The sequence below is a fragment of the Larimichthys crocea genome, chromosome XV, assembly GCF_000972845.2.
Source record: "Larimichthys crocea isolate SSNF chromosome XV, L_crocea_2.0, whole genome shotgun sequence".
Classification (NCBI taxonomy): Eukaryota; Metazoa; Chordata; class Actinopteri; family Sciaenidae; genus Larimichthys; species Larimichthys crocea.
The window spans coordinates 6,007,421-6,032,413 of NC_040025.1; the positions used below are offsets into that span (position 1 = coordinate 6,007,421).

Genomic DNA, 24,993 nt, shown 5'->3' on the forward strand with positions numbered 1-24,993 from the left:
CATATCTCGTATCATATCATATTATATCATATCTTATCATATCTCTTGTCTCATATCTGTCATACGCATTTTCGCAATCCAGTTCCAAGAACTAAGACACAGGTACTATCCATCGTTTTAGAGAACTGCTCTGCATTTTTGTTCATAAAAACAAATGAGGTTTGAGTTATTTGTCAGTCACATCAAAGAAAGGTCAACATTTATAGACAGAGAGAAACCAACACACACAAAAGCCTTCAGGCCACTCAGACCCGGTTAGGTAAAAATCACTGTGGGTACGTGGAGTTAAAAAACAAAGTAGTCTTTATTTGAAATGAATTTCCTGCTCATCACCAACAGACTGTGGCCACGGGCTGAGAACACATCTCTTATTGTGCCAGTGTTTCACAGAGTAGCAGCAACATACAGCCGTACAGTAATTCACACATTAGAATAGAATTATTTAAAATCAGGGAATAAAAACACACAGTGCAACATTCACATATTTTTCTATGTAATCCTCTATATACACCTGTTCCGCGCTCAGAGCTAGTGTTTCTTTGTCTTGTCCCTTTTCTTCTTCTCTTGGTATTCAAGGATCTTTTTGTGGAATATTCCTGCAGGACAAAGGACAGGAGACACAATCAGTGCACTGTGAAAGAGCTCAAGTTAACTCATGACATATAAAAATGTTCTGAACGTGATAACTCAAGTTACTTTAGACAACATTAACAATTCAATAGTGATACAGAGTGTAAAAGGGGTTTTACACTTCTGCTGTTCTCAGCTGTAAGTGTTGAATGCTAACAGAGAGTCACTGATGTTCTCCTACAGATGGAAATGTGTTCCTTTCTTTGGTGTTGTGTTAAGCAAAATAGAGTAGAACAGAGTCTAGTAGAGAGATACTATCTGTCCCTCTATCTGCACACACTCCCTCATGCCTGAGGTGAAGCTATGCTGAGCAGACTACAAACCACTGATCTGATCTGTCATCCTGATTCTTACATAACAGAAAATACATCGTCAGAACAATAAACCTGTCACATTACAGCCTGATACTGATCAGTTCTTCTGTTTCTGCCGTCACAGCAGTATGGAGCTGCTGTAGTTTGATATCAACAGGAAATGGAATTTAACAGGCGTTAATCAAAGTGAGGCTTGAAAAAAGTCACCGCCGATTTCACTTCACAACAAGTGTCAGATGTTTTCCAGCTGTGGAGCAGCTCCTCCATTTGCTTTGTGCACTGCATACTGGGACAACAGTGTCCATCGACAGCACACGTAAACATTAATGTTGCTGTAGTCTGCAAACTAACTGTTCAATTTATTTCATTTCTATGCCTGGTCTGTGATCACATGCTGTGAAACACAATAATAACAAAACAACAGACCTTATTTAGAATGACTAAAGTCCAACAAAGAATTAAACAAAGACTGAACATACTATATATCTATATATACACTATATACTAAATATCTGGGGCCATATTCAGAAAGATCCATAGTACAAAGAGTTGAAGAACATTTTTAGAATTCTGAGGTTTTCAACTATCTTAGACTCGACTTTGACTACCTCGAGGAGCAGGAGGACAAAAATGTAGAAGAAATATTCTCTAAACACTGAATAAGAGAAAGCTACACATTAAATCATGCAGGCTTAATATGTATACACGCACACTTCCCACTGCTCCAACGCTATAACACAAGAAAAGATCACAACAAAGATATTCACACTGCTGGACTGTCACAGAAATGTCTTTTTTATTATGAGATTTTTTTAGCACTCTGTTCATCATCACTATCTCTATTACATCATACAACATAATTATTGAACCGTGTGTGTGTGTGTGTGTGTGTGTGTGTCCTGACCTTGCTGTGGTCCAGCCTGCTGCTGCTCCACATCCTGGATAAACAGGTCAAACATCTGCGTCTGGATGAACTTCTTGACAAAGTGTCGAGTGGTCTTGGACTCGATGGCCTTGTAGAAACTTCTCTTTTCAAACACGCCCTGCTCTCCAGCGCGGCCGCGTTTCACGTACGAGGCGTAATGGCCGACTGTTTTCACAAAGAAATGCAGGAAGGCTTCTGACACCACCCGGTTGAGCTCCTCCACCGCTGAAATAAAGGACAGAGAACGTGTGATGACTGTGTCTGACTGACACGCCTGTGTTTGAGTCTGACTGCAGGTCACTCACATGGTGATTTGGGTCTGTTCTTCAGCACCTCCAGTATTTCAGTTTGGAGCTTCGGAGGCAGAATAGAGCTCTCATCACCGATCTGGAAAAGGAAGATTTACACAAATGTTTTAACAACAAAGTTATATCGTGACGTTCAAAGCTGTAATTGATAAGCTCTTACTGAAATGATGAAGGTCTCCTCTTTGCTCTCAGACAAGTCGACCACCAGCAGCTGTCACAGAGAGAATACAATGCAGAGTGAGGAGGAGGACACTCTTTCTTTCACTTTTAAAGATGTTTGCTTGTGTTCTTCATGATAACTCACATCACTCTGGTCGGTGACCAGGTCCAGGAGGCGTTTCTGGACTCCCAGCAGGTAGGGCGTGGGTGCCATCACTACATCGATCAGGATCTCTGGAACAATGGAGATGAAGGTGTGCTGCCAGGTGAAGGGGTAAAGCAGGGCCGTGACTGCATGGATGACCTGTGATAATGTTCTGTAGACAGACGAGAAAGCTGATGATGAGCTGATATTAAACAAACTGTCCAGCCGTAGTTAAGGTACTGTCGATTAAACTGAACCATGTCACATTTCATTTATCACAAGTCTGACAAATGATGCGCTTTGATTTGCTGGAATGCTTTTGATGTCAAACATTTTTTGAACTTCAAACATGAAGGATGTGAATTTGCTTTCAGCAGAAAGCAGTGAAGAACAAAGCAGTGTCTCTAATATAAGCCCTTCAAAATAAAAGCCTGGGGCTCTCTGGTACTGTAGCTCACTTGGTCAGGTGTGGCCTCATTTACTTTTAATGGAGTCACCATTTAGCGAATATTAAAATCTCCTCCTGAGACAAATTTGCTTTGAATTTTTCGTTGAGGTTCACATGTCTGTTTGTCATGGCGACAGGTTGGTTACACTTTCTACCCGACAGTCAAACAACTTAATTTGCTTCTCCATTGTCTTAAAAACGGATCTCTGTGTGCACACGAGTTAACGCACCAACACACATGGCACGGTCTGGTTTCAGTTCCAGTTGTAACAGCAATATTTAAATATCACTTAGAAGAAAGAGTTTTAAATTCCTCTATTACTGTGGAGCCCTGCTTTAGCAAATGAGATGAATAATATTAATATTATATATTTAAGTCATCATCGTCAGAGAGCTCAGGTCGTCGTACTGATTCCCAGCAGCCTCTACACGTTGAGCTAAATCTGCTCCCATCAGCGTGGAGGCTGTCTGGAGTCGACACAAACACATCTCTGAGCTCCGGGCTGGCTTTCTGCTGGTTGTGTAAATGACTGTGTACAGGTGAGTGTGTCATACCCCAGTTCATCAGCGATGAAAACGATCCGTCTCTCCAGCACGGCGGCAGCAAACACCAGTAACACCTCTTCGTCAGTCAGGCAGCCAAAGAGCGTGGCGAAGTTTACATGTTCCAGCCAGGAGTCCAGCGGCCGGGTCAACCTGATGATCTGGTGGAGAGTCACCACTGTCAGACATTTGTCAACAGTGGTACCAGCATGTCACCACTCTACTGAAGGGTCAATGACTTTAAAATGAATAATAAAGCATTACTTAGCACTAAAAAAGGGGTGGGACGTTGGTTGGTTTTAGTGTTTTTCATGATTCATTTCTTTACTTTACATTATTGTACACATTTAGAGAAGCGGCTGAGTCTTTACACAGTCTGAGCACCATGTCTCTGTCTTTGCTTCATCCCTCGCACGTGGTCACAGTATCTAGAGCATGAGCAATAGCCATTGAATACTTGAGATGACTGTGAGCTGTTGAAACACGGTAAGCAGCCTGATGGGAAGTGTGGTAAAGTTTGGACATGCTGGACAGGTTCAGACACATCCCACATGAACACACCCACCTGGAGGAGCTCACTATATTAAGCCAGTGGTTTACGCTGTGCGAGAGCCATGTTTTATTTTCAGCCCGTCTGTTTCTCCTTTTCTTTTCTTTCAAAGAAACAGATTAGACGTTATGACACAACTGCCTCTGTGTTCATGTTTATCAGTTCTGAAGAGCATACCGAGGTCGTCCTGTGTGTACTAATGTTTTCCGTTCGTGTCACTGAATGTAGTCACATGCATGGCTGCAATCCCAGCTCAATGGTAGATGTTGGGAAATCCTCAAGATTACTGCAGAGGGAGATAAATTCCACCTGGCCTCATCATTCCATGAAATCTCTGAGACACACTTATCCTAGATAGATCTAAACTTTGCTGACACAAAGAATTCACACTAGAATTCTTTAAGCTGAAATTAAAAAGGTTTGTTACAATCTGCGTTGGACTGTAGCAGTTAGAAAGTTGAATTAAGACCTTTATAACATAGAACTATTGGCCAAAATCTGAACGAATGACAAAAAACAGAAAGGACAATTTGGCCTGAGAACTATTTTTCAATACTTCACAACAGTAAAGAACAATAATTACCAATGACATGAAGTTCATTCATGTTTTAGCTCAAATCAGCACTTGTCCATTGTGAGTCTCTGTATCAGCAGGAGTGACAGTGTTTGCTACAGGTCAGATAGCACTGACTGAAACGCCACAAAAAAAAAGGATTGAAGGGCTTCGTGCAGCACAATCCACTGTCACAACAATCCCACATACACTTTAGAGGTGTGTTAACGTCTCCTGACAGCCCGCGATCACATTCAGAAACATTTGGGAACCAACATGAAGGCGGAGAGACTTTTTAAAACATGTTTTGAAGGACTGGATTCAATGCTTTTTAAGATATTTTAAGACCTCCAGATACAGAGTACTGGCCATCAGTTACAATAGTATTGTACAAAAAATTTGTAATTAGTCTAGTCTGATAGGCCTGGCTTTAATGCCAAACAAAATGAAGAAAATATATATTGGGATAATTATGCAACCTTTGATTCAAGTCATGATTTTGGTGATAACACGAGAATAGATACTGTGGATCAGAATAGTCTTCATAACACTGAAAATAACAATCAGACACACAGACTTAATATGTATATGATCGAACTTTAAGTGGACTCTCGTGAGCAGGAGGGGTTGGGAGGGTTTAGTCTAACCTCAGTGCCCGACTCAGGAATGAAGCTCTTAATCTCCACAGTGTTTCCCGGAGCTGGGAATGGAGCCTCCCTCAGCTTCTGCATGAATGGGTAGATCATGGCCATAGAGATCTGCCGCCGCTTCTCCACCTCATCAAAAATCTGTACAGACACAGACACAGACACAGACACAGACACACACACAATGCAGTATGTAAGTGCTTTGAAATCTACATTACAGCTTACTGAGAATGATCAAATGTTTTTTTAGGAAATTAAAAACAAAACAAAAACAAAACACTTTTTTGGGAAGAGAAAACAGAATTACAATAATTGCAAAATGGCTGATGGAGATGTTTATGCCCATTATTCTTCAGCTTGTTTTATGTGTCACCAGAAGTTGTGAAGTCTCTCCGAGTAACTAACTCAAAGTGTGTCTTGTTGGGACAATTAGATTGTCTGTAATCTGATTTCCCAACATGACGGTCTGAGATGTTTCACATCTTACTCCACTATGCCGGAAATAAAACTCCAGTGGGAAAATACTAAATCACTCATTTATCACTTTATTTTATCACCAAAAAATAACAGCGGACATGACTTCAGTGTCCTCAGGTTGTTGTTCAGTCGTGTCCTCGCAGCGTAGCAAGTGACACGCATCACTAAACAAGCAGAAATCCACCTGGTACAGGTGTGTGCCCTTGTTAATAATGAACAGGTGACACGCCCTTGACACACTTTCTGTTCTGCAAATGTCAGAGCTGCTCTTACACACTACAGATATGTCAGGACAAATCCTTTTTGATTATACAGGATACATTCATATTCATCATATATTAGATTTAGGTTACACAGTCTCACACACATTGCTGTTGGAGGCTGAGGGAATTGAGTTAGTGAGCAATGCGAGCACTTGACTTGGCACTCTGAAAGAAAAAAATCACGAGTCAGTCCATCAGTAAAGACATTCAGTCTGGATTAGAGATAAGTCACAATTTTCAAATTTTCCAATAATCTTTGATTTTTAAAAAAAGAAAAAATCTAGACTGTCGTGTTTTGTGTCCGCTGCTGCAGGAAATAAGGTTCCTGTTTTTGAACCACCACATCATCGTGTCATCACGGCTAAATGATTGTAAAGAAACCTGTGCACTCCCAGCTGCTGAGCGCTGCCGCACCACTGAAAGTACATGTGGAGGTAGGTGTGGCCAAAGATCTGGATAAGTTAACAGCTAGCATATCACATGCCAACAGATGCAAGGTCACCACAACATGGTTTGTACAGTATCTTCACAACAATTATTCTCTCTATATTTGAATTGATAAATCATTCCCCTATAAAACACCAGGAAATTGTGAAAAATGCTCATCACAGTTCTATTTTTTTCTGACCTAGAGTCAATAAAAGTCACAATAAAATGCTTCAAAGGGCTTCAAGTTACTGCTCACTGAACCTCAGACACTTTACGGTAACGCCCTTGCAATCCAACACTTCCCCATCTCTTTGATCCTCTATCATCAGTCTCACTTCCCAGAATCTTTACAAAAGTAACTCTGATTGCACAAACAGCCACTAGAAATCGCAAAAACAAGAGATCAAGAGAGTTTGAGATCTACCCAGCCCCTTATCTTATTTAATGTATTTATCTAGGCTAAATGATGAGCTACTATCTTAATCCATGTTTTATTAGTAAAGCATTAACTGTCATATATATTATGGGTGATCAAGGGTAGAAACTGAAAACAATGTTTTAAACAGGTTATAGATAAAGGAAGGAGCATTGGAGAACTGAACAGTTGGGTTAGGGTTTGTGGCATTTCTTCGATTTGAAGGCCACAAACACAAACAACACAAACAAATACAGAGTTTTGACAGTTTGATCTGTTGGAATTCATCATGTTTGTACAGAGACGTACAGCTGAGTTTAAGTCACATGAAATGTTCAGTTGTCTCACCTTGGAGAAGAGGCCGAAACAAGCCAGTGAGCTGATGATACAGTAAGCCTCGGGTGGTCGAGCTCCTTTCCCACCAGGCTGCAGATTTGAGGGTAAAAAAAGAAAGATTTGAAATAAAGTTTAGGAAATAAGCTCTGAATGAGGACACACGTTCAGTCTCCACACTGACCAGTAACCTCCTGCAGTATCCATTTCTTCTGCTGCCATCGATCTCAGTCAGAACAAAGGAGAAGGTTTCACTGGAAACAGACAAAGAAGACTCAGAACAAAGCGTGTACACTGATGTACAATGAACTGAACCATGAATAAAGGAAGGAGCGGCAGCTGTACCTGTGGTATTCTGTCAGAGGAGCCCAGTTGATGCCCTCTGGGAAACAAAACAGAGTGATGGCCTTTAGCGTCTTCTCCTCCTCCTCCTTCTGAAATCTCGCCATGCCATCTCTCTGACAGTAAACAAACACACACACACATCTCTGTTTTTCTTACACACTCAAGTTCCCAAAATCGTCTGCAAGAAACTTCAGTTCAAGTGGCTTTGTCAGATTTTACACTAAAATGTCTAAACTGCAAGGTATTTGGAATGATAAGCTGATAATTGAGTTATGTCACCAGTAAAAGTGGATGATGTTGATGTAAGTTTTATGGCAGCATGCAGTCTTCTTCCCTTTCATTACTCGTGCTACAAACACCTCTACATGCAGTCAGAACCTCCACACTTACACATTTACAGTATTACTTACAGAATAGTAGAGAGACAGCCTTTTTTAATGTAACTTCCTGTTGGTGTGTATTTAAATTTGAGAGCTTCCTCCTCTGCTCAACTTGAATTATGCCATATTAATTACGAAACATGAACCTGTGGTGTTGCACATGTAGATGTAAAACTCTTCAGTTACTTTTTTAAGCCCTTTAAATTGAATCTAGTTTGTTGCAGTTTAAACCACCAACACTGATTACCCTCTGCAACTGTGTCAATATATATTAGAGCAACAGCTCAGTGTTTGTTTCATCTGGAATCTAAACCCTGTGAGGCCGATCAATGTTTGCAGTCCACCATCAAACTGACCTTTGGAAACTGATAGCTGATCTGAGGTTCGTAGGTGCTCCCGACCTTCTTGAGGCTGACCACCACCAGATACTCAAAGAAGTACTGACCGCTGGCGTAGCGGTGCTGCCTGGATGCGTCGTCTGGCACCACCGCATCCAGCGGCTCTGTAGGCTCGGGGTCTCTGGCTTCTACACAACAAGAGACAAATATGTTGGACTTCAGCATGCAGGGTCACCACCACTGTGATCCAGACAGAAAGGTTTACAGGACTCATCAATCAGTCCCTGATCTGTGATGGCTCTTATCATAGTAATTCAATATCTTCGACCCTTGCTCACTACAGGCCTGTGACTTTACACTTTAATATAATCAATTTATATTTTTCCACATTACAACTGATGATCATGCCACCTCTGATGCTGACAGCTGGTTGGAGGATTCTGACAGTTGAACATATGTAAAACTGACAGAATGATTTATTTAGTGTCTGCGACAAATGTTTGCAATGTTGGTCACTGTACTGCTGTGTTCAGGGTCCATTATTCAGCCCAGCTTCGCCCTGTCTCCTCCACAGACTGCCAGCCTGCTCATGTGTTCTCTGCAGCATTCCTCTTTCTTTGTCTAAAATAAAAGCAACCTGGCAAGGAGCTCTCAGTGTTCAGGTTGGCAGCCTTGTGTCTGTGTGTTTAAGGTCTGCTCGTGCAAAGTCTACCACACTAACCATACTAATCTAAAGTTGGCCTATATGTTGTTTGGCAAACTGTTAAAGTCTTCCCACATCTGTTTCCTGCTTCACAAAATGTGAGAATTGCTTTGATTGGTTTCCGTTCAATGTTTTAAACTGTTTTTAAACAAAAGAAGTCATTTGAAGAGGAAAACTGATACTTTTAGAACTAAATGAATTCATAAATACCATCAGTTAAATATTTAAGATAAGAATATGTGAAAAAGCCTTTCTTTCCTAATATTTAAGATAAGAATATGTGAAAAAGCCTTTCTTTCCTCTGATTAGTTGATTAAAAATAGCAACAAAAAAACTTCACTTCACTCCTGTTTAATTGGTCTTGGCATATATTCAATGAATTATCTAATTCCACCTCTTTAACCTCTGGTCACAGATCATTTGTGAAACAGCATTCATTGAGTTACCAGAAAAACCACATGATGTATTACATCTAAAATAGTACTGTAAGAGACACTGTGTGGTTGTCATCTTATGCACTCAGGCTGAATCTCTGCAGAGTTGTAGTCACATTTATGAGCCGTACGCCAGTTTGAAATAAGCCAGAAAGTAAGACACTGTGAGACAACCGAGCCTTAGTTGTGGGAAAATCCATAAAAGGTCATATTTTTGTCTCACTTTACAATGATGTACCACAGGTGTACAGACAACTACCACTGGATTACTTTGAGACTGAAGAAAACGTTAAGAGGTGCATCTTTTTCTATGATTTCTAAACGAAAATGTGTTCATGTCTGTTATGACTTAGAGATGGAGTCCGATCTTTAATGCAAATTGCGGTCATCATGCACGAAGCTTGAGCTGCGTGTTACTGCTGCTGCTTCAACCTCTGTCCGGCCAAACTGCAACGACCGACTTCCTGTTATTTTTCAGAACACCTCAATGTACCTGGGCCTTTAACCTCAGCATTAACAGCATTTTTCTCACGTCTCTTGCTTCACCTCCCCCGGAAGTACTGGTTGAACTGAATTAACCAGTACTTCCTGTGCCGTTACAGCAAAAGAAAAGATGCAGCTGATGGGAATAGATACATAATCAATCATATCCTGCCCAAACATCCTTTTTCACCTCAGTCTGGTCTGAAGGTGACAGTAAATAAGAAAGAGGAAATGCTTGTGACTGAATAAATCAGTTTTCTTTGATGTGGTCATGTAAAGAATACTCACTATCTCTTTTGCCTCTGCGGAAGGAAGACCACATCGCACTGAACCTCTTGAGGGCACCTTGTCGTCCACCATCATCTTCATCTGCAGGGCTGCCTGATAGAGAAACAAAACCAGCAGCTGCTCAGCACTGAAACCTTCGCACAACAATGTTAGCTTCCCCTTCTCGTTAGTTTAAAGGCCCCACACACATCCGCACAAGTAGCACTGTAGTACTCTGATTAGACCCTGTACCAATGTTTTCATATGTTCTAATGCATATTTTGTAATTGTAATCTATTTAAACAGCTGCTCCAAACTGAAGGAAAGAGTCATTGACTTTAGAGCAACCTTTCAAACACACAGGCAGCGTGTATTTAAGTAACAGTCCACTGAATCTTCTCAGAACAGTAATGTGTGAAAATATGAATTCACGACTATAAAACTTTTGTTCTACAAATCTTATCTTTACAGTTGAAATAGCCTTTGTTACCACAACTTACTGTGTTGCACAGCGACATCAGATATCAGGTGACCTTTGGGCTGCTCACCTAGAAAACACAGAGGAAAGTAGGGTAAACAAACAGGTGACTGCCTCTTACCATTAGAAACCACATTTGCTAAACACGGTTATCTACGTCGGCGCTTCTTGTAATTCACTTTTTATTGCTGTTCAAAAACAGCGCAGCAAAGGGAGCAACATACATGAACCTGAACAATGACAAGAACAAAACAACATAACGCCTGACATGAAAAAAAAAAAAGCAGAAGAAAAATATTACTCATAAAGAGACACTTGCATAAACTAAACTGATCTATGCACATGGTTTACATTGCCCACAACATATCAGACTTTTGGAATGATAACTCTACTCCCTCTGTTATTATTTACGTCGGCGCTTCTTAACATTTCAGAGTGGCGACGCTCCAGAAAAATCAGGTTGGTGTTTTTGTGGGTGTGTTTTTTTTTTTTTCTCTCCACCCTGCAGCTTAATTTGCTGTGCACAGCCAGTTCAGCGGCATCGAACAACAACTTTCAAGGTTGAAATAAGACCCTCACCACTTCGTTTATTGTAAATCAATAGCACAAATTCATTTGTATTTGCTCCTATCAGTTGGATTTCATTTGTACAAGTGATAAAATGAAACTGAAATGTCTGTTTTAGCTTCTCAGCATTTCTAGGTCTCTGTTCTATTTCTTTCATTTACTCGGTTTACCTTTATGAGAGTAAATGTGAGAACACTGTACAGTACTGCAGCACCTTCATTATCAGGCTGTCGCCATGGGTTATATTTACTGTTTAGCTTTCATTAAAGTAGTTGAATAGACTTAAGTAAATGTTTGCAGTGTGTTTGGCGACAGGTGTGGTGCAGATACTTCGGATTTGACAAAGAGTTTTTAATGTGAAGTTAGAACCGGTGACCGAGGGACTGCTTTGCAGGAAACTTCTTGTACAGAGCGCTGTGTGTCGAGTCTGAGGTGAAGCTGAGCCTGCAAACCAGTTTGACCAGAGGCACGTTTCTCTGGAAAGTCACATTTCCATGGCGACGGAGGTCAGACTCATTCAAACCTGCTTCATGAAGCAGTCTTTCCTGTATGCGGGCTGCATTTACTGAAGTAATCCTGCTTCCTGAAACATCCCTGAAGAACACAATTACCTGATACAGGCCGCATTCAACCAAGAGAACAAGACCTCTTGACCACTAACTCAAAAGTGAACATGCTGGAGCTGCTCCAGTAGCAGATTGTCACAGAATAAGTAAGCCAAAGTTCTGATCATATCTGTGCCAAGTTTGAATATAAATCACATAATTTCTCTGCATGTTGTTGAGCATAAGGGTTTTTATTTTAGCATATAAGCCACCCAGAGCTGCCTGGTGTAAATAGCAGTGCTATTTATTTGGACTGGTGAATTAGCATGTATTACGGCATCCATCACTGATATCTCCCGGTTGCCTAAAAACAAACGTTTTGCAACACAGGTTGGCGTTCCTATAAATCCTCTGTGTATACTGCAACAGCAACAGTCCCTGAGCTGAATCATCTGTTTACTTCAGGCTTCTGAGGAAAGCATTCTTGTGCTGCTTTTAGGACATGTAGGAAAAAAAAAAAACAGCGTTCTGCCGGAAAATACTGTCGACCTCATTGATCAAGTCAAGTGTATGAAATGAATGTGTCACACAGCAACACATCATAACTCTGAAAATGTCACAGCAAAGAAAGAGAAAGAAAGAAAGAGAGAGAGAGAAAGTTAGCAGATCGAAAATGAAAGGAAGTCGTAAATATTCAAACAAAAAAAGGTCTCAATAAATGGATCACTTGTTGATTGTTTTGGAGGTAAAGAACAGTTCGAATAGACAGACGCCGAGCTGGGCTGACTGCTGTTGGACTAGTCAGTGATATTAGCTGCTGCTGTGTCTGCTGTTGGTGACCTGGCTGTCAGCAAAGTTGTCGACTTGCTAGTTTTTCATCAGAAGTAATGTGATCGGAACAAATACTTGAGTACAGCTCCCAAACTGGGATTATACTCTGAGTCACACGGTTTCTAAGTGATGCCACTTTTATGTCATCTTTTCAGGATTTAAGAAACACACTTACTCCCTTTTCTTGCCAATACTTATGACTAGACTGATACCATGTGACAGACATAGACTGGCCACCTAAGGAAACAGACAGGGCTACTAAAGCTCTCTAAATAACACAAGTATCGTTTTTTGTTTTTAATCTGAAGTGTTAAAAAGACACATGGTGGCTTTACAGGAAGTCAGGTCTTGGGCTATTTAAAGGAAACCTCAGGAGGACAACATTTCCCATAATGCCTTCCTTAAAATCCCAGTGTTCGAAATCAATTAATTCTACGTTACATTTGTTTTTCATTCATGTTTTTTCTTGTATCATTGTATATCTTATAGATCATATTGTCAGTGTTTGCCTCCAGTGAAGAAACCACCGACTTCAAACATGCAGAAGATAAATAAATAAATACATTATGACCACATAGAAGAGCCTATTCTACTACATTTGATATATATTAATTACATACGTGATTATTTCACTGCCTTTACTTGAAACTTTGTGCAAATTCTTATTAAACGTAACATGAAATATAAATGTTACGTATTAAAAAGGTAAACAGCTTTTAGTAGTTCTGGTCCAACAGGAGCAGTTCTTCTTTTCGGTACAAGCTCCTAACGTTGTCCCGGCTGCTTCCTGTTCAGAGTGATCATGTTCTGAACTGGTTTGTCAAGTTTGTTGTTGTCCAAATGACACCCAGCACACACACACACACACACACACACACACACACACACACAACTAAATAGATGACAAACAATAGACATTATTTCTATAATCACGTGATATTTGTCATCATATTGCACAGCTCTACTACAACGCTGCAATTGTGCAAAGCGAGAAAAGGTCTTGACGCATGACACTGAAGACATTGAAGGTCGTCAACACAAACTTGAGCTCTGACCCCAAGTCAATCACTTGAAGACAAAACTAGCAACACTTGACCACAAACTGCAATCTTGTGGGTTTGTTGTTGTCACTGCAATGTTTGGTTTCCTGCCAAACAGTCTCACACGTATCATCTACACAGACCTATGTGTTACGAATGTTAAATGAGCACATACAGTACACGGAGAAAGAGTACAGCTGGATGTATCCTACAACTGGATGACATCCAGGTTTGAATCTGGCTACGTTCCCAATATGAACCTTTACTGAAGCCTCAAGTCCACACAGCACACAGCCTCTGCTGACATGACGACGTGTTTGTACGGCGTCAATAACAACAGTGCTTCTCCACCCAACGCCTGCACTCGTGCAACTTTTCATTCAGCTAGAAGCAGAAGAATACACGGCGGCATGGAGTAGTGTCATTTATTTACACCCGACGACAACATCAGGGCAAAGTTTTTCCAGGGCCTACATGCTCTTGCCTTTTGTGTTTCTGCTGCTCCTCGGCGACGATGTTGGTGCAAGTAACACAGTTCAAGAGGCTCGTGGCCCTCAGGCGGCTCCTGAACAAGTTACAACACCGTGCTGTCAATCCCAGGAGGGAAGGAATGGCGCAGTCACTAAAAGGTTCAACTAAAACTGCCCGGATCCTGTTCCATGTTGTTTTCCCCACTCAGAAAAACCCAAAACACAGATTTCAACTAAAACTTATAATATATATCTGCTTGAAGCTGCTGTGATCTCAGCATTCTTGGCTTATTAACCAGCCCGGGAGCCTCACCTGGATGTATTTCAAAGGGTGATAACACCAAACCGACTGCAACAAAAAGGAGAGATGTACCATGGACTAACATCTAAGGGGCAAAGTTTATAGCTGCTAAGTTACACATGCTGATGCACAACATCCATTTAAATTCCAATATACCGCAAACACAACTCTCATACTGCTTAATGAATCAATTTTCATGTTGCTGTTAATTGGGCATATTAAAATTTCACAATTTATATAAACGTATTTAAACTATATACACAGGTGGAAGGTCGTGTTTTAATTAAGCATATAAACTAAAGTGTTTGTTTTATTTATTGATTTATTGAGGCGGACTAGTTGATACCCGGATATAAAGTAGGAGCAACCTGTTCGAGACAGGTCACCGACAGGTACGTCGACAGATAAAACACCGTTTATTTTATATCCACAGGTAACAGGTAAGAAAGGTAACTCGTTTCTTCGCGTGAGCTTTACTTACTCCATCTGCTCTTGAAGTTGGTCAGTCCGGTCTTTTTCCTCCTCCTCGTTACCGCCTCACTCATTTCTGCTTCAAGTCTACAAAAACTGTCTGTCGTGTTCTCAGCTCTCCCTGTCAGCAGACTCAGTGACACAGCAGCCGTAGTTTATCGTCGTCTCCATGCCCGTACACACACACACTCACACACACTCACACACACATATACGCAACCTGGCTCGCGCTTTACAGCCGCTCCGCGTGCCTCACTCAGACTGAACACAGCTCCGCCGCGTGCCCACGGTGTCCTCTCCCGTGATGCGTTCAAAGCATGTGCGAAAAAAATCCGAGAAGTGTGAACTGAAGCCAGTCAACACACACACTCACACACACACACACAGACAGACAGTGTCAACATAAACACCACTTATACGAAAATGTGTTGAAGTAGGTCATTGACACAAACCTGCAGCAACACCTTGATAGTTTACTAAAGTTCAACCAAAAGACTCAACAGGCTGTCAACAACAAAACTATTTGAGCAAGCGCAGGATGGAAAAGCTTTCACCTTCCTGGGAATCTGCTTAATGTCAGAGATCAACTTTTCTTCCACTTTCACTTTGAGGACTGGAAAATGTTGCTTGTTAGCACTTTAATCCTCTAAATAGAGAACTACTGGAGCAGAGATACCCCACATCTACGAAACAATCTGGCAGCTGAACTTTTAAAACCTTGATCACAACAGTTATGAGACAGCTAATGGCATATTTCCCAACTAACGTACAGCTGACATAGGAAGTAGGAAGCAACGTGGTCTGGACTTGCAGGGGAACTACAGTCACTGAGTCATGCACTTTCAGAATGTTGGGTGACTTGATAAGGCTGTTATTTTAGTACGGGTCAAGAAAAATTGCAATGCATTTTTTGCACAAGGGGAGAAATGATCTGTCTATTGTGTTATAATATATAGGTTGATAATATTTTCAGTACTACATGGCACGTAGAAAATTAGGAGCATGTGAAATATCTGTATTTGATTTCAGTAATTACTCCCAGAGATATCAAAAATATGAGTTAAAGGGTCCAGTGTCTCAGATTTAAGTGTCTCTATTTACAGAATATGGCAGAATTGGAATATAATATTAATAATAATAATGATAATGATAATATAACTTGCTGATTCTTGAGAGTCGGGGAAAAAACACGTCCCACATAGACGAGTCTTATTTTATCAAAAATAAATAATTAACAATGATTGACATACTCACAAGTTAGTCTAAAGAATTGTGAATACTGATGTTATGTTTTAGCATAGATAATTTTTGGGGGATATTTGTTTAAATGTATGACCAGTGGTTAGACGGCCCATGTTATTTCTCTTGTCCCCAGCATGAGGTCACAATGTTCACCAGCCCCCAAAACCTTTAAAAACCTTTTTTTGTGAAAACATTTATATCAAATCAAAGATAAGGGTTATAAACGTATAAAACAATGCATGCCATGAACATCTTAAAATGTTTTTCATAGAAATCGAAGTTGTGTCCTCCTTGTTTCCGTCAACTCCGTCAGATTTATTTTTTAATAAAGCTCATTAAATTGGGCAATAGCATGATCATCCCTGAGGATCCCTTTTCATTCTCCTGGCTGTGGTGAATGCATCAATACCACACATGCTCTCATATGTTTGACATTTTATGATATTTTAGATGAACAATGTCAATTTTCCTATGGTCACAGCTGGAGCATGTCAACACTACCTCTCACTTATGATACTTTTTATTAAACCATAGTGGATTCAATGAAAGTATTTTATTGAGATTATGGAGACAACTAGTAATAGCCAAAACATCATTTCGTCAAGCTGACAGAGTTGACGAATTCCCCAATAACTGCCTATAATGTGCTAATATTATACTATTTTCAAACATAGTAAGGAACATAATGTTATTTTAGGGTTTTATCTGCACATATAGCATGCAATTACATTATTTTACAATATACTACTATAGGCTGTGGTCTGCTTCTTGAATAATTTTCTTTTATCTGCTTATTATTGTATAACTTTCCAGCACGTGTGTTATATATAGCACTTGTCTACATGATTGATTGATTGATTGATTGATTGATTGATTGATTGATTGATTGACTGATGTAAAATCTTAAAGGTGCAGTGTGTAGTTTTCACTATTGAAAATATACACACTGGCTTCTTATAGAGCGGGGAATAAGTTCAATATTGCTTTTTCAAATCCGGTTTACTTGGACCATCAGACCAAAAGTGCACCTGTGGTAATTTTGTCTTGATATATTTTAAGACAGGATCCATAGGCTACGTGTCCAGAATGCCACAGACAGCATCCTGTCTCTTTGACTCGGACTGTGTACAAAACACTGCCTTTCCACCTTCATTAGTGTAATACATTCCAGTACAGTGTTATCTGTGGCAGATTTGTCCAAAACAGACACATCTTCCAATCAGATGCTAGATACTGTGACATAATAGAATGAAGAAAAGCTCAGTGGGGTTCCTAGAGGAAATCAATGTAGAAGTTGATCATTGAGTCTGTCAGTATCATTCTCTGCTACTTCTTATCAGTTATCACACATGCAGAGTTCAGGAAGAAATCCTGAACATCTTGTGTTATACTCTTAGGAATGTTGTAATGGCTGTGTCTTTTCTCCCACTACTTCCACTGGACATTGATTTTGTCTGCACAAGCCAGTGTGTAGATGTTTTCAACATCTGGGTGTAGGAACACAAACTGCACCTTTAAGAGTCAACACCTTTAGATCTTCATCAGCACCGTCAGATGTATGTTTTTGTAATTATTTCTTCAGTTTTTGTCGTTTAAGTAATAAAGGATCATCAGATCTACATCCTCTTGTGTCTTATTCACTTAAGGATTTTTTTTCTTTAGTGGCAAAATAGAGGATAAAGTTTGAAAATGTAATTTATTTTATAAATCTGTGTGTGAAATTAAGTCTTTAGTTTATATATTATATTCTCTTTCAGTGTATCAGTGTAACTAAACACTATTCTTGTTGGGCTATTATAATTATATAATTAGTTACTTTTAGTGTGTCTGACAGAGTTGACACAAATCAAGTTTTTCAAGGTAAACATGTGAATTTGTAAAAAATGTTTTTTAACCTCCAGCCTACACCTTTGCATGTTTAAACAGCACAGATATTTATCTACATGAATATATAACTCTAATCAATATAGTGTAAATTAAAAATTCAGAAAGTGTTTTGTCCCGACTCTCAAGAATCAGTGAACTATGATTTCATTACTATTTAATCACCTGAAAATAACTACTGTTACCTTAGAATTAGCCTTTTAAATGTGCAGATCCTCTTCCATGGTGTCTGCCATGTTTCTACAGTTGCCCAGAACAGACAAACTAAACACTAGCTCTGCTTTTTCACTAGTAGTTTTCCCTACACATCAACATACACATTTGCTTTGTATTCTTTATTTCTCTTGTCTTATTCATCATTATTCATCTCATGCCTGGTTGGCTCAGTTTCTGATCCCCGAAATAGATTTAGTGAAGATTTTATGGAGAAGACAAAAATGAAAATTTAGCTCAGAGTCAGGATGACAGAAGAACTGTCGCACACAGCATCTGTTTGTACCTGTGTTCAAAATATTTTGCCTATTTATTTAAGATAAAACAAACCAAACAACCCCATGTTTTAGAAATCAGGTCTATGTTCTACAAAATATCTACTAAATTAATTTAGAGGAATGGCTGCCTGGTTTATTTCACCTCAAAGAAGTTGATGTGTTTGCCTCCTTCCATGAGTGGTTCGATTCAAGCTACTGACACTTGGTTAGGGAAAGATTGTGGTTTCAAGTACATCAATTCACTGCTGACTTTTAAATATTTAGACCACCATCTTTCCCTACCTAACCAAATCATTCAGTGGTTCTCAGATGCAAAAAAAAGAAGATTTGTATTCATTAACAATAATAGAGGAAGCAACTAAAAAAAGAGGATCCAAACTCACTTCCACTGAATAGACCAATGACGTTGGTGTGTGTATCGTCTGAGTAAATGTGTGTTTCAACAGAACATGATGCTAATTTGTGTCCCACTTTTTACACTGTCACGCTGTATCTAAACTTCCGTTTGCGTACTGCAAGCATGACTTCAGTGCTCTGCCTGGAAGAGTTTAGCCCACACGGACATGGCAAAGCATGCTCGTGTTGCCTCATACATACCTGTCTTCTTCTCCCGAGTGCTGAACAGCTGTGAGGCACCCTCAGGATCTTCTGGGACTGACTCTAGAATTAAGAATGAAAAAGAACCTTCAAACCTGGTCTAAGATTTGTGTGCATGTGATTATTGTTTGTATTGTTATAAGCTGACTGACTGAGAGTTATGAAAGTCATTTTTTTTTAACCCTTTCTTGATGTCTCTCGTACAGATGAAAATGACAGCAACCCTCTCCGCCGTCCAAATCCACCCTCTTCATAGCTATTGTGCCTTTCTGGAAAATTCATATTGACATAGTAAGTTATAAATAACTGAAATCAAATTTAGATGCAGGCTTTAATTATATTAAGACATTTATGTCATCATAATCTGTAGTGTATGATCCAATCTCTTACTTTTGATACGGAGAGATGAGAACCTGAAATTCCTCCTCGCATTTGGAGACAGTCGCAGATGAGAACCTGAAATTCCTCCTCGCATTTGGAGACAGTCGCTGTGCTGAACTCTGGAGAAAAAGAAATAAATATTCATTAAAATTAAATATTAAAAAATTAAGAAGTTAATTATACACATAGATTGGTGGACTGGAAAGCAAAGTTGTCAGCCTGACTATCAGTAAGAGTTGATATGAATATTCAGAAGATGATTCTGAATGAATTTGACTATTGTGACCTTTCATCTAGTGCTGCTGTCACGACAGAAGGTTTCCATGAAATTTGCTGTGGACGTTGGTGCGACGATGTGAGCATGCACCTTCAAATCAAATAACAAAATGTGTAAATGTCTTTTAGAAAGACACAAAAAAGCTTTTTCTGATCTGACACCGCCCCGTCAGTAGGACGACACTGTTTGTCTAAGGCAGTAGAACTTTCTCTCCAGCCATTTTCACCAGGAGGTCGCCGAGGCCTGACACACACTGCCTGTCGGCATTCCCTGTTGGATACCCCTGCCCCAGACTTGAAACGTCATTTTCCCAGTCGTACAAAGATCCAGCTCTAAGTGGTGTAAATACTCCCCTGGTGCTACGAGCTCTGTTTGGAGTATGAGCGACCATGAGGTGGCCAGGTCTTACATATTGCACCTTAAAACTCTTATAGTATGCAATATGCAATTATGTAAATGTGTTATGGTAGTTTCTGTAAACAGTGTGTTATATTGAGCCTATTAAACCTTGGTGTACAGGCTCATACTGTCTAGTCCTGGCTCTAATGGTTTGTTTGCCCCGCTGTGACCTTCAGAAACTCGAAGTCACTGACACAAGCTTTTGTTTGCATTAGCATTCCGCTAAGCCATTGTTGTTGCTTTTGTTGGTTGCTGCAGTTTATAGTTAGCTGGGCTCATAACCATTGTTTGAATGCTCAACTGAAAGCTCATACTGCATGCAGCGTATATGAGCATTATTGGTTCTGCATGGGAAGAACAGCCACTATTTATAGCCAACCAAAATGACAGGACATGACAATGCCCTATGGGAAAACTCCCCAGCAATATAAACCACCAGTGTACAAGTGGAATGCATCAAAGTAGGGTTACTGGAGCATAACATAAACTATTTGTAATGTTAGTTTGTTAGAGTATTAAAACACTTGCTCCTTTTGCCATCAGTGGAATTTCTGTATTTTTTTATTTCTGAAAGCATTTGACATTTTATCTTAGTCAGTCATTGATCTTTCAGGGAAAAAAAAAACCCTCTGACACAGGAAGTGATGAGTTTTAAGTTTCTTGTTTGTTTTGAATAAATGAAAGAGCAACCGGGTAGCTAAGGAAAGAGCTCTACAACAGAAAGTCCAAAAGAGAGAAGATAACACAGTGAACTGACAAATGTCAAACCATCAGTGGACATGGAAGAGTGCAGTACAAAGCAGTACCACATTCCCGACTCATCATATATGGAGATAAAAGAAAGAAATAATAATCTAAAAATGGAACAAAAACTTAAGAGAGAATCAGATTGATGGAGCCAGATGTTTGAAAGCTCACTGATCAGTGTCCATTAGTATAAAGAATGTACACATTCACTGACAGTAATGGCCGTCATTTGCTATGAATTATGTTTTACTACTAAACAGCTTTTCTCTTTTCTTTCATTAGGTGTTACCTGATATCAAGAATAGTCATGTCACCTATTAACCAGAAGGAAGCAGCTCGGCTCTGCACAAAGCTCAAAAATACACCAAGCCAACCAACACCTCACTGATTAACACAGATCTTACACATGACACTTTAAGTAACTATAACATAACAAATACAGTCTACTCATCCACCGGGTACTTTGTGCAGTGTTCAGCCCTGTAAGTCAAATCATTTTCAGGTTCAGTTCAGGTTTTTAGTTTTGGTCTCGGTCCAGGGATGATGATGACGGTACCAAACCTGACAACCTCACTGTGATGACTAGACTTCAAGAAGCTGCAGCCAGCTGTGAAGAAAGTTCCTCATAAAACCACAAAATGGCAGTTTTGGATTGTTTGTGCAACGATTAAACAAACATGATACAGGTGCTTCAGTGCTGAACTTTGGACAGAGCCAGGTAAGCTCTCGCAGACGTGAGATTTATATCAAAATGCATCTTCATCTTACTCTGAAAGCCGATACTTTCTGAACGGGTACTTTCCAAATTGTTGAACTTTTAAAGCCAGAGAGTTGTGTAAAGGTAGAACTAAGTCAGTTTAGACTTCTCTGTGTTAATATAACAAGACACTGTGCAGACTCAATGCTCACTGCTAACACAATAACAAAATAGACAATGTCACTGGAACACAAGGTGCTATCATTTCATTCAATGTCCACACAGAGCGGCTTTGAATGAAGTCAAATCCTGCTCTGAAGAAGCATGTCAGACCACCAGGATACAAAGGTTATTTTAGGGTGTTGGCTGTTTGGATGCTTTTAAACCTGTGCACACATGTCCACCCTCTGGCTTATCATTCACTTCAAAGAACAGATGGCTTCAGGAGGCTATAGTGACCACACCTCTAAGTACACAGTACATGATGTGGGTTGTACACTGACTCCATCACAAACACACATACACACATTTATGACAGTATTGCAGTGTTTCTTTAGCTTATCTGTTCAACTTCAGTAAAGTAGTGCATGGTATTATAATGCTGCTATATTATCTTTTGTCTTTTAGGACTTAATCTTGAACTGTTCGGAGCATTTTGCAAAAAATGCAAATTGAAATGGCCATATCATATTCAACAGGTCGCTGTGCAACATCCTCTGTCGTTGATGCATCCTTGATTAGAATGGTTGAAAACTGGGGCGGTGTTTAGCTCAGTTGTCAGAGCAGCCGCCCCATGTGCGAAGCCTCAGTCCTTGCTGCGGAAGCCTAGGGGTGAATCGGACCTGTGGCTCTTTCCTGCATGTCATTCCCCATCTCTCTCTCCCCACATTTACTGTCACTCTTCAGCTGTCTCTATCAAAATAAAGCAAAGCAATTGTGGGCTGATTTGCTAGATAGCACCAAGGTAACGGGAACCTTGAACCAGCTCAAGAACCAGGCCAGAAACAGACTGTATAAAACGTGGGCATAGCAGGGCTGAAAAGCTGTTTTAAAATGGGCAAAGAGGTGGAGCTGAGGTGGCCTGAATGAAGCCTGGTTGCTCAGACAAACCGCATGTGAGAGCACCAACATCCTGTCCATGCTCTTAATTCTGCATAACTTTAAGGCTTAATATAATTTGAACAGGTGAGTTGTATATAAATTCACCCTCAGTACAGTTGTCATGAATGAGGAAATTATCTATAGAGACCAAAACTGTTTTGTACTAGGCTGTAAACGTGTATTTCTGGACATGAAGTTGGACATTTTAACATGGGGACTTATGGAGACTGACTCACTTCTGTAGCCATTTGAGTTTTTGTCACTTCCACATTGGCTTCACTTCAAGGAGGTTGCCTCTTGCCTAGAAGCCCGCTAATCCATGGCCATTCTTTTTCCACCCACCAGAAGCCCTCAGGCTCTCCCAGCCAGGCGGCCAGCCAGCCTTTGTTTGACTAGGTGCTAATTTGTTCGTCTGATATTTTTATAACATTAAAATCACTGAAGGAAGTGCAGACCATTTACACAAAGGTGGGGTCTCTTATACTGAAGAAAGATAGATAAATTAATACATAAATCTCGTTCCCAGGATGTAATATGAATGGGAACTAACGCTGCTTGGAGTTAGCCACACAATACCACAGGTGGTGTTCAAGCCTTTTTACATCTGCATTTGATGTCGTAGGAATGAGCTATCTGTCTCCAGTATGAATGACCCCACCTTTAATTCAAGTGATACTACAGCAATGTAAATATGCCCTGATGCAAGTAAAAGTCCTGATTTAAGTATTAATAGCCAAAAGTACTAGGATTTAGTGTAGGGTTTAGTAGCATCTAGTCATACAGCTGCAGATTGCAACCCCCTCATATCACCATCTTATATCAACTTCTTTCTAGCATGAAGGAGAAACTACAAATGTGTTAAGACCATATCCATTTTGAGGCACTGTAGAATTATGGTGGAATCTGTGGGAGAGGATCTGCAGCGTCTATAAATATAAAAGTCTCATTCTAACATAACCAAAACAAAATGAATCTTATTTTCAGGTGATTATACACAACACCCCTTTCACAGTGTTCCAGATATTAAATAACTATTATCCCTGTAATCTGTAAAAATTTTAACAACAACAAATAAGTCTCTGTGTCTTGAAACAACAAAATGTGGCAGGTTGCAATACTAGAAATATAAAAAATTCTGATTTTAAATTCATGAATTTGCATTCAAATAGATTTACATATTCCTACAAAATCTGTTTACATAAAAGCTGCATGTGTTTTAAATGAAAAATAATATGCAAAGTATCAACAGCTGTCATGGCATAATGCAGTGGAGCTAAAAATCAGATATGCTTAATCATTGCCAGAGAGTCAGTCATCACTAACTACTAGCTATTACTCAGTATAGAAGTGTTAACACTTGATTGGCTCTTCAGTCTGCGCCTGCTCTGATATCAGTAGTACGTGTGACAACGCCGAGCAGTCCACAGAGCTGTGGAAACATTAAATACCTCGATGGAATAAAGTCATCAAACACCGTGTTTGTGTTTCACTGATAAAGTGACAGCACGATGTAAACAGTGGAATGGAGGAGACTGCGCACACCCCCTCCCACCCACCTCCCCTGCTTCCCCATGGCCGTAAAATAAGCATCAAAATGGTGTGCACTTGTAATTCTTACACAGGAAGTAAAAGTGAAGTTGTTAAGATCAAAGTTCTCTATTCCTCCATGTCATGTGATATTCACAGGAAATGTGAGTGAAATGTTTTAATTTCACTGTGTAACGCCTTGTTCTGGTTGCCTAACTTGCCACTGAGTTGCACAGAATATTTCACCTTTATACATGATTTATTGCAGATATGGCAATGATATGAGTAGCAGCTTCTTCACAGTGGCGTGTGTTTAAGTTGTGAAGCCATAAAGTGAAAACACAGAGCATGGTGTATGGAAGGAACGCACTCACCGGCTCTGCTTGCTGTGATGTCTTGTCCATTTTTCTTGGCTTCTTAGCAGATCCAATAAATGTATTTGTCCACTGGATCCAGTGCTGATGTTATGGCTTTGTCATAACTTTGATTTCTTCATCAGTAAGTATGAGCTTCAAGAGGTTAACGTCCGCTGGTTTTGCAAGCAGTGTGTCTGACTGCTTATAGTAACAATGAAACATCAAGTGCACATGTACAAGGAAGTGCACTGCCGAAGTGTGCGGTTGAAGGACTTCAGTCTCAGGCTGGTTTACACCAAAGTACAATGACGTAGATGACACAATGTGGGTGTGTATGCTGTGCAGTGAAACCTGTTCCACAGCCTCTGAAGCCAAAGGGTCTGTGCACTACAAGGAACTGGATATATTCACTCCACAAACTGTGTGTGTGTGTGTGTGTGTGTGTGTGTGTGTGTGTGTTTGCAGTCAAATAGCCTTCCTTTTGAGTCAATGATTTTGAGGC

General features: G+C 40.0%; 1 protein-coding gene across 3 annotated transcripts; it reads right to left on the minus strand.

Moving 5' to 3' along the window:
- Positions 1 to 280: 280 nt before the first annotated feature.
- Positions 281 to 24,756, minus strand: dennd2da (DENN/MADD domain containing 2Da). Of its 3 annotated transcripts, none has more exons than XM_027288382.1 (18): positions 24,510 to 24,756; positions 19,463 to 19,506; positions 19,397 to 19,419; positions 19,189 to 19,275; positions 19,007 to 19,069; positions 10,590 to 10,637; positions 10,111 to 10,203; positions 8,221 to 8,390; positions 7,485 to 7,597; positions 7,324 to 7,393; positions 7,155 to 7,232; positions 5,223 to 5,363; positions 3,485 to 3,633; positions 2,482 to 2,653; positions 2,338 to 2,388; positions 2,175 to 2,256; positions 1,849 to 2,091; positions 281 to 596 (listed from the first exon to the last, which is right to left on the minus strand). In XM_027288382.1, exons 1-18 carry the CDS (start codon positions 24,537 to 24,539, stop codon positions 529 to 531), a joined length of 1,725 nt encoding a protein of 574 aa, XP_027144183.1. In that variant the 5' UTR covers positions 24,540 to 24,756; the 3' UTR covers positions 281 to 528. The 3 variants fall into 3 exon arrangements, with proteins under 3 accessions (XP_027144183.1, XP_027144181.1, XP_019125088.1); XM_027288380.1 differs by having other exon boundaries at positions 1,849 to 2,094; positions 24,510 to 24,755; XM_019269543.2 differs by lacking the exons at positions 19,007 to 19,069; positions 19,189 to 19,275; positions 19,397 to 19,419; positions 19,463 to 19,506; positions 24,510 to 24,756 and adding an exon at positions 14,803 to 15,150 and having other exon boundaries at positions 1,849 to 2,094.
- Between the last annotated feature and the right edge of the window lie 237 nt (positions 24,757 to 24,993).